Here is a 9722-nt window from a genome sequence, read left to right on the forward strand (position 1 = left end):
GAAACATCCAGGTGCTCTGATCTTGGTCGTTTCTGCGGCGTCTTTTATACTCTTCATCTTAACTCGGCAGTCCACCTTCGGCTGACCAAAGGTATCACCGTGTGCCGTGTCGTTTGCCTAGTCGGGGCTCGACATGGTCGTGGCGTCAGTTGCTTCGGGGTCAGCTTCTCTCTGGCATCCGGCAATGGCCTCAGTGATCGTTCACCACACACGTTTAAGATGTCTCTTAGAATAGTCGGTGAAACAGGTTGGCACAAATGGTGACAAATGAGATACGACATTCCGCAAATTAACTGGCAGCAACCTTTGTAATTTAAATTAATGTATCCACGGATTATAACACCTAAGATCATGTACTGATGTTCAATAAACATTAAAGGCATTCGTTATACACAAGTAAATACTGTTAGATGCACGGCACGCTGTTGCGTGATAAATCCTTATCATGGCTACAACACGCAATGCAATCATCAAAGCAAGATGTACCAAAAAGCCTTTTTAACAAATCTATTTACAGAGTATACCACTTGATGCTTCGAATACCAATTTCGCAATATCTATTTTATGCACACTTATTTTGTCAGCGAGTCTTTCCCACCTTTGTTGATGCTCGATACATCACTGGTAATAATTTTATTTAGACACCCCAGATATGGCAAGTCTAAGTCACATAATCTGTTGCCATAGCCGCATGTTTTTAACAAAATAGTTGTATTTAGCACGTGCAGTTATTACACCTGACGATCATTCATGGCACACCAGGCATCCGTAATAAGTATCTATCAGTAATAAGTAGTATCAGAGAATAAATGTTATGCCGATGCTAGTTTGGTTATGCAGTATTGCAGTATTGAAAATAGGTTGGTTCGAACAATGATCGTGCGCAATCAACTGACCAGCTCTGTCAGCTGTTGGCAATCTTAATCAACTGCTTAAATTGGCTGACTATATTGCTACTTTTTTGTATTGCATTTGTATTGTATTTGGTAACAGTGCATCTTAGGTCGGTAAAACGCGCATACAGCATGCACATATGCACGCGCAACGCGCATACAAGGCACTTGCAACGCGCATACATTGTGGATACAACGCCGACACAAGTAATTAGCAATGCATTAACAACAAAGTATTCATATTTATAGTTTATTAATAAAACAGATTTAAAACATTACAACTCCTTTCTTTATGGCAACCTTGAGCTCTTTAGTGCGTTTTTTGTTGTTGTGATGAAAGTGTATGCGCGTCGTATTCACAATGTATGTGCATTGCTAGTGCCTTGTATGTGTGTTGCGCATGCGTTGTATGCGCGTCTTACCGACCTAAGATGCAACGTTACTTTCTATTTGTATTGTATTTGTATAGTATTTGTATTGTATTTGTATTGTATTTGTATTGCATTTGTATTGAATTTGTATTGCATTTGTATTGTATTGTCATCTTGCAAAAGGTCTGTAATACATCATTCACTATTCAGTATGTGTTCAGCATTGGTATAAGTTTGTTCATATGAAATATGTTCCCCATTTTTCTTCTGTCCGTGAAAATTTAGCCAGTTTGAAAACTAGTTGTTAGTTTATCTTCTCTGGTACACATACTCAATGAGAACCCATATATCCTCGTATGCTATCGACTATCCACCTTCCCAGCATGCTGCTGATACCAGATATCGCCTGTACGTTCAGTCGCTGTGTATGAAAATGGCTCTCATTTTAACAAACATTTCTCTAGATTGTCTCATCATCTGATAAGATTGAAGGTTTACTTGCAACAAAATTCACATTACAGTTATTTGGTATCAAAAGATTCACCATGTCTTACTCTACTGTGTTGTAGGTGCAAAATATGCGGAAATGTGCTTACAAGCTCTTACAAGCTAAAAAACGAAACGCCGCAGTAGATTGGAATCAGTTTATTTCTCTGGCGTAGTCATTACAGTTGGTTATTGTCTTGTCACGTGATGTTCTCACGTGAATTGAAATGCAAATAAAAAGCTCAATATAAAACTTATCGTAGCACTAGTTTATGACAAACACTTCGGGTTTTACCGAAGACCCCGTATCAAATATGGATGCTCGCTAGTTTACAGTTTTGTTTTGGCTTGGTCTAATCGTCTAGTCGTAATCTGATCATGTGACCAATACTTCCTGCCAAACAGCGCGAATAGTTTCTGCAGCATTTTTCGATTATCACAGGTGACCAACAGGCTCATCATGTTTGTCAGACAATGATATGTACTCCTTCGAGCTAAGGTTAAAAAATTAAACGAATTTTCACGGTTGATTATAAGATATCAATGCTGAAAGTAACAGCATTACAAAGATGATGAAATAGACGCGTAAGAACAATAGACATGGCTTTATTGAATGCGTGAAGTATATTTCCGAAAATATTTCGAGGAATGAGGTTGCATGAAAGTGTAAACAGAAGCCATCTCGTTCATCTACGTCCCATTTGAGCCGTTTTGGAAAGAGATCCTAGCCTAAGACGGTTTTGTGATGGCGGCGCTTAACTGTTCATTTTTGAGCTTTTAATCACATTTCCGCATGTTTTTCACCTACAACACAGCAGAGTAAAACATGGTGAATCTTTGATATCAAATAACTGTAATGTGAATATTGTTGCAAGTAAACCTTTAAGTAAGATTCTGGTGATATTTGCTTATTGGACTTATTGCAGTGGAGCAGCTCTTCACAGAACCCGGTTTTAGTAGATCAAATTATATCTTCTGGCTGCCATGTCACTGCTTCTACAAATTTGTGAAATCTATCTTCCATTCGTTGCATGTTTTCTGTTCATGAGCAGATAGCCTTAGTTACAGGTCAAAGGTTGGCATAATGTTTTCCATGAAGTTTGTCTAGCTTGTTTTCACGACTACTACTACAACTGCTGCTTTGCATCAGCTGTACACTATGTTTCCATGACACGGTTAAATCCGCAATTTTTTCGTCATCGGCAAGATGGAATTGGCAAAAACAGTCAAGCGAGTGTTATTACTCAAATGATGTGCAAGCTTTACCCTTTTGAACATTTCTAACACTTGAATTGTTTTTACGTTTAAAGTGTCATGCTAAATGAGATATGACTGCTGCTCTGACTTCTGGCATAGAATTCCTTATATTTTTTATCAAACCACCCTCGTTAATCCGTAACATGCGATTGTTTATTAAAACACTTATCGCTTGGTAACTCAACGTGAGCACAACTCCAAATTCACATCATTTGCACCATCCAAACATAGTCATAATGAGAATAGCTATATTGCATCACGCATGCCCTCATCTCATTTGCATATATTGTAGGTGGTGAGAGACATTGGTCTCCTTGCCCCGGATATCCTGGCAATTGCTGTCCTGCTGTATGAGACCTTTCAGCTACAACGTAACAGGAAGATTCCTCTCAGACAACTTTTTCACAAGAAAGAGCTTCTTACCTGTTTTCTGGTCACTTGGGCTCTGGTATTCTTTGGCAATCGTCTTTAGTTTGATCGGCCATGTTAAAAAAATTTTTCGAATAACTGCTGCACAATTTTATTAACTAAGCATAATATTGTAGGGTATTGAAGGGTCACTCACATCAAAATTTTTGAAAGATTTTGTCAAAAAGGTACAGATATTTTTTATCATTTGAGATTTTGTCTGTTGTTTTTGGGAGATCTGACTGCCGGAATGTTTCAAGGTTAAAATCGATAAAACTTCATCGCAGTTTAAACACCGAGAAGTAAAGGACTTCTTTAAAAATGGCATCAATAGTCGTGTGTATCGTTTATACATAATGAATATATGATCTCATCATTAGGTAATCATATGTTTACACAGCATTTAGTGAGAAACAACGGAACAAATTCTAACCAACCTCTTTTGAAATCATTTGATACTTCTATAGCAATATATCTGAGGCCCTATTTGAAGTTTTACTCACACAATCATTAGCAAATATAAAATATAATATATGTCAATAGAGATGCGTAAGACTGCAACTTGAATGCAATAATTAATGTCACAACGAGAAGGCCAATCAGGAAGTGCATCTATTGACATCATTTTTGGAGACGTCATTTTCTTCCGAACGTTTTAACTGCGATCAAGCTTTGTCTTGGTCAAGATTTTAATCTTGCAACGTCCTGGCAGTCAGATCACCTGAAACAACTGACAATATCCCAAAGAATAGAATCATATCTGAGGAAATATTAGAATCTACCTGGGGAAGTTTTAGAATTCTCTTCCCACACCGTAAAAGCATGTGCATGACAAAATATCATTGAAAACATCTTTTAAAGAATTTGAAACACGATAAGCATTCGTTCAGTGTTAAACCTGTCTATAAATTTGTAGTTGTCCTCTTCATGCCGCTTTCAGTGATCTATGAGCAATACGGCAATTACTCTATCAGCAAAATCTAATAAAAAATTTACACTGAAGGTGTTGCTAATAAAATGGGTTTGTGATAAACAGAGCATTCGTTTATTGTAACAAAAACATGATAAAATATTTATGAAAACCTCAGGCTATGGTTTTTAATATTGCATAGTAATACATGTGGTCATTGACTGGCAATGTACTCTACCCAGGTGAGAGATCGCTTACCATCATGTACCTGGCTCAAAGCAAAAACTATCATTATTTTCCTAAAATTATGAGGTGTATACAGCATACTCTATTAGACTGTAAATACTTCACATGCACCAGAGTTAATTGCCACCCAGTCGCAGAGAATCAGAAAGCATTCTACATGGTTTAAACCCAGGCAGTCAACCTTATTCTGTGTATACTGTCTATTCCATCCAGTCATTAACCTGGCAGACATGTCTTCACTTCTGGTCATTTTCCTTCACAACTTTCACTATTTAACGGTATTTGTAGATAAATTTACTGTCTTTCTATGGATCTGAAGCTATTCTTATTGCTATTATCAAAGCCTAGCAAAATGTGTTCTGCTTATCAAAACACTCAAGCATATTGAAATTAAATAATTAAATTAAAAGTAATATAATGTTTTACATTAGGTTATTACTATTTATGTCGATGATCTGTCCAGGGTTGTGTTCAATTGATAATGCGTATTAATAATTGCATTAAAATTCACAATAAATTATTAATTAGCAGTTTATTTTAATGCAAAACTCTTAGGCTTATTAATTTAAAATTTAATGTAGTTTTTCCTGCAAATACTTTGATTCAAATATTAATATAGTTTTTTTCACGCTTTGATAATTTAGTGAGTAATTCAGCTTCTGAAAAAATCCATTAACTAATTCAAATATTAATACGCTTATTTGACAATCTAATTTAAGAATTTGATGTGTAATTCAATTTAATTCATTAGTTTCATCATAAATACAATTATTTTACATGTTAATTTATTAAGTTAATGCATCATTTAGTTTTAATATGACTAAATTTGCTAATTTTAATTTTTACTACAATTTTACAATTACAATTTCTGTCGTTGCCCCAACCCAGGTTCTGACCTATTTTAGCATTATTCCAGGAATCTGATAGGCCAATCATGTTGTAAAGTGACACTTCTCCATTGTATTCATCCAGTTGTACTATTTTTTATATACATACTTATTTGACAGCTTTTTGTATATTGAGTTAGATATTTCACAAAACTCAAAACGTGACACTACTACATTCCATAAATTCGTGTGTCTTTTGTGGCTTTCGTTATTATGCTCTGTTTTTTTAACATTTCATTTTATGTATCCACTTTCTCTAACTTTTAGTTTTGTAAACTCTCAACTTGTTTATTAACCGCGTCCATTTGTGTCATTTGTATTTTTGCTTGGATTTGATTTGCAGTTTTTTAATAAAATTGAATTCAAAATTTCCTGTTCTTGAATATTGCTTAATGCATTTTATTTGCCACTTTGAGATGATGCTGTGATGTAATGCTCTAAAAACCATCTGTTATCGCTTGTCATGAAGGTTATAGCATTGATAATGCAGTTTAAAACATCTTCAAACTTTTGCTGCAGCAGGTATGTATCTGCCACCGCTAGTAATTGGTGCTGTTCAACATAGTGACTATGATATACAGTTGCGAACATATACTTTAGTGTTAAAATTAAATTCTGTCATCCTACACAGCTGTTTTCATTGTGTATATGTGACCTCTCGCGTGAAAATCGACCAAAAGTCGGCATTCACTATCGTTAGTAATGTAGCTTCGAAGTTTGAATTAGGTTCATTGGGGAGCACATGGCTACTTTGTTTATTATTTTACCCTAGACCAATCAGAGTGTGAGGAATTCATTTCTGAAGTCAAAAAGTGATTTCATTGGCTCCTTATGCCGGAATTTTGCGATCAAAGTCGTTGCTATGCGATCGTGACGTCATCAAAATGGCGACTCGTGAAGATTCTAAAACTTCGAATTCTTTTTTTAATCTGATGAATCTGAAGAAATCGGCACATTGCTCGTTGATATTGATGCTGAATATGAAGAAACAATGTCTAGAGATACAGATTTTCATGTTACTGATTACCTGCAAGCTCGGATGCTCGAATTTATTAACGATGAAGAAGACGATGTTGAACCTACCGAAGGATTAACTGTTATTCACTCGTATAGTACTCCGGTTAATGACTCAGAATCACCTGCTGCCAGCTTACCAACTCATCCTATGGTGCCTGATGAACCTATTAGCTTCAGTTGCAAGTGTGACTGCATCAAAAAATTTGATATAAATCTGATTTTCAGTCAGCTGACTTATAATAAAGGAATTTCAAAGACAAAGTTAGATTTTATTATCATGGGCCGAATTTCTACTTGTGTGGATGATGGAAACACCACAAAACCTTTCGAGCATAAGGAGAAGATCAGAAAAAAGCCTAGATGCAACTTTAAATATCATGGTGGGTCTTATTGAATTTTTTCTGATCAACCCTGTTCATTTTTGGTAGTAATAGTATAGGTGTAGTAGCCTACTAGTTGCTGGCCCAGTGTATGCCTCCCTGAGTCACATAAAATTACATCATGCAATACATGACTCAGTGATCAGTCGTACTCACTGGCCTGAGTTAGGTATGTTTTCACTCATAATTGATTGACAGTTGCCACATGACTTATTCAATCGGTCAATGCTTGTGTGTTTACTTTTTTGCCTGCTGGCATTAATCCTATGGCATGAGCAACCAATCCCTTCGTCACACGATCACTAGACCACTAAGTCTATTACTCGTAAAAGTGTCTCAGAGTCAGAATCCGTTGCCAATCACCTCATTAGCTCATTCTTTAGATTTTTTTCTAAATTAATTATGAATTAAAGGAAACTCTAAATTAAAGGAGTTTAATTTTAATTTAAAGGAATTTAAGGATTTAATTCTAAATTAAAGGAATTAAGAGCTTTCACAGGTTTTCTATCAGCCAAGCTTACCCCGGTACGATGACAGGTTATTCTAATAGATTGTTGTGTGTACTGTTTGCTAACCATGCTACCAGGGTCACTTTGATGCACAGCCATGTTTTTGTTTTGTTTAGGAAAAGTAAAAGTTCAGACGTATCTAGACTTCCCTGCCATGAAGTAAGACTCGAAGGTATCAATGGACTGCTGAATGTGATAAAACCTGAAGGTTTAGACTACGACCGCCAAGAATACTTGCATACTAACACTCGAGAATGTTGCCGTCTTGGCACTGAGGTTTTAGTTTGCCTGAAGCCTCGTGGTAAAAGACATAGAACGTGACCATAGCATGAATTTTAGCCTTTTTCTGAGTCAGATGTGAGTAGGAATGTAATCGTGGTTTTGGGTCTGATACCCCTTGTGTTTTTTATACTCAGTGTTTTGGCAAAATAAACCTCAGTATGGATTTCAGATGTGATGTTAAATCCTGAAGCCTATCAGTTAGTGGTGATATACCTAGGAGCTCTCATCTTATTCCTAATGTGCGGTTAGTGTAAAGTACGGATGCGTAAAAATGACAATTTTTTTTCAATTTGAGAGCAGGGTTTACCAGTCTTCTGTTGTCCTGGTCTTAAAATGATGTACACCAGCTGTTTCAGCATGCTTACTTACCCTATAGACCAAGTTTCACCTCAGTCAGTGAAATACAAATGGCCGTATCCAAGGAGAACCTAACGTAAACAACCTATTTCTGTGCGTCGCGTCTTTATTCGCGATTTTCTCCATTTCAGATTTTGGGAGTTTTGGCTGACGTGCCTTCCAAAAATTTGCAATATCTCATGAACTACTTAAGCTAGCTCAAAAATTCAAAATGCTTTAAATGCTCCACAAAATTCTGCATCTGGCTGTGTTACTAACTCAAAATCTGAAAATCCCTCATTTTGGTTGATTTTCACATGAGAGGTCACATATATCTGTTCGTAGCTATTGGGCAATAGCTCCGACTAATAGCTATGTAACAGTACTCAGTCAATACAATAACAATTATAAAGTGACTAGCTGGATGTCCGACGTTGCCGGGGTATTAAAAATTGGCTTATAAACAATGAGAGGTGATGTAGTTGCCTGCCACTTGCTATTAGCCTGGCACGTTGCCAATTGCTAATTTGAATAAGCTTACTAATAAGAGCTAACTACATGCTCTCACGATTGAGCACTTGAGCACGCATAAAATTACGCTACCGCTCTCCATGGTGTTGGCTATCACGTTGCGTCGTAACAGAGAGCGCTAGCGTATTTGCACCCATATAATGACATGTATCGCCTAAAAAATCTATCAAGCTCGTGTGGCTTAATTGGTAAAGTATTAGATTGGTCAGCGGGAGGTTCTGAGATCAAATCTTCTGCTATATGAATTCTTTATTCCAAGATTTTAATAACTATAGCTGGACATGCACAGATACCAGAAACAGACAAACTTTGAGAAATATATATATACTAGCTCAATGCCTGGTGTTGCTCGGGTAATGAAAGTCTTTGCACAATAAATTTATTTTTGCTTAACATATACCAACAGTTACCATTCTAACTTTCAAACTTCATATCATGAGGAAAGTGTTTTGTGCAAGTCAAATAAGTTAAGAAACAAAATAAAACAACTATAAAAATGTTTAAATTTAAATGTGTAATAATTAGCAAGTAATAGCTAAATTAGGTCTGTTTTGCTACGATTACAATAAAAGATGATTTGGTTATGATACAATTAATACAAACTGAGAAAACAAAATAAAAATCTTGAATATGTTGAATTAATAATAACAATTCGTGCATAGAAGTGTCTGTTTATAAAAAAAGTTTCTGTTCCAGCAAAAACAATTCTTCAAAACTTTGAATACGACGCTACTGGTACCCCTCAATACAGTAGCCTGTCTTGACAAACTGTTGTTTTTTGCGGAGTTGTCCCCCGTCGAGCGGGCGAGCAACAACAGTTGCTGGCCTGCTCGACGGGGGACAACTCTGCAAAACAACAGTTTGTCAAGACAGGCTATCGATACAGGTACAAATATAAAAATGAAATAACGGACTGTCTTTGTCTGACTGAACGAAAAGAAAATGTAAGGGTTTTGGAGAGGTAAAACGTAGAGGTCTGAAATATGCTGGTTTTAAAAGTAAATCCTTGCAAATACTTCAATCCTATTTTCACAAAAGGTGTCAAAAAGTGGTCATGAATGACAAAAAACCCTTAATGCAAGAAATAGTTGTTGGTGTTTCACAGGGGTCTCTTATTGCTCCAGCATTATTTTTAATGTATATTAATGATCTTCTCAGACTTATTCCAAGAGGCTTTGCCTATGCTGATTAGACTGTTTTTCTAAGTCA

The 9722-nt window shown here is 36.2% G+C and overlaps 1 protein-coding gene across 2 annotated transcripts in view; it reads left to right on the forward strand.

Annotated features, from left to right (window-relative positions):
* Window positions 1–5815, forward strand: part of LOC137408294 (uncharacterized) — a 28357-nt gene extending 22542 nt beyond the window's left edge. Inside the window, exon 7 of one of the 2 annotated variants that reach the window (XM_068094755.1) lies at window positions 3300–5815. In XM_068094755.1, coding sequence (XP_067950856.1) covers window positions 3300–3479 — 180 coding nt within the window. In that variant the 3' untranslated portion in view covers window positions 3480–5815. The remainder of the gene's footprint in view (window positions 1–3299) is intronic. The other variant, XM_068094756.1, reaches the window with a different exon arrangement.
* The last annotated feature ends 3907 nt before the right edge of the window (window positions 5816–9722 follow it).

Source organism: Watersipora subatra, chromosome 11 (assembly GCF_963576615.1).
Source record: "Watersipora subatra chromosome 11, tzWatSuba1.1, whole genome shotgun sequence".
In the NCBI taxonomy this organism is placed as follows: Eukaryota; Metazoa; Bryozoa; class Gymnolaemata; order Cheilostomatida; family Watersiporidae; genus Watersipora; species Watersipora subatra.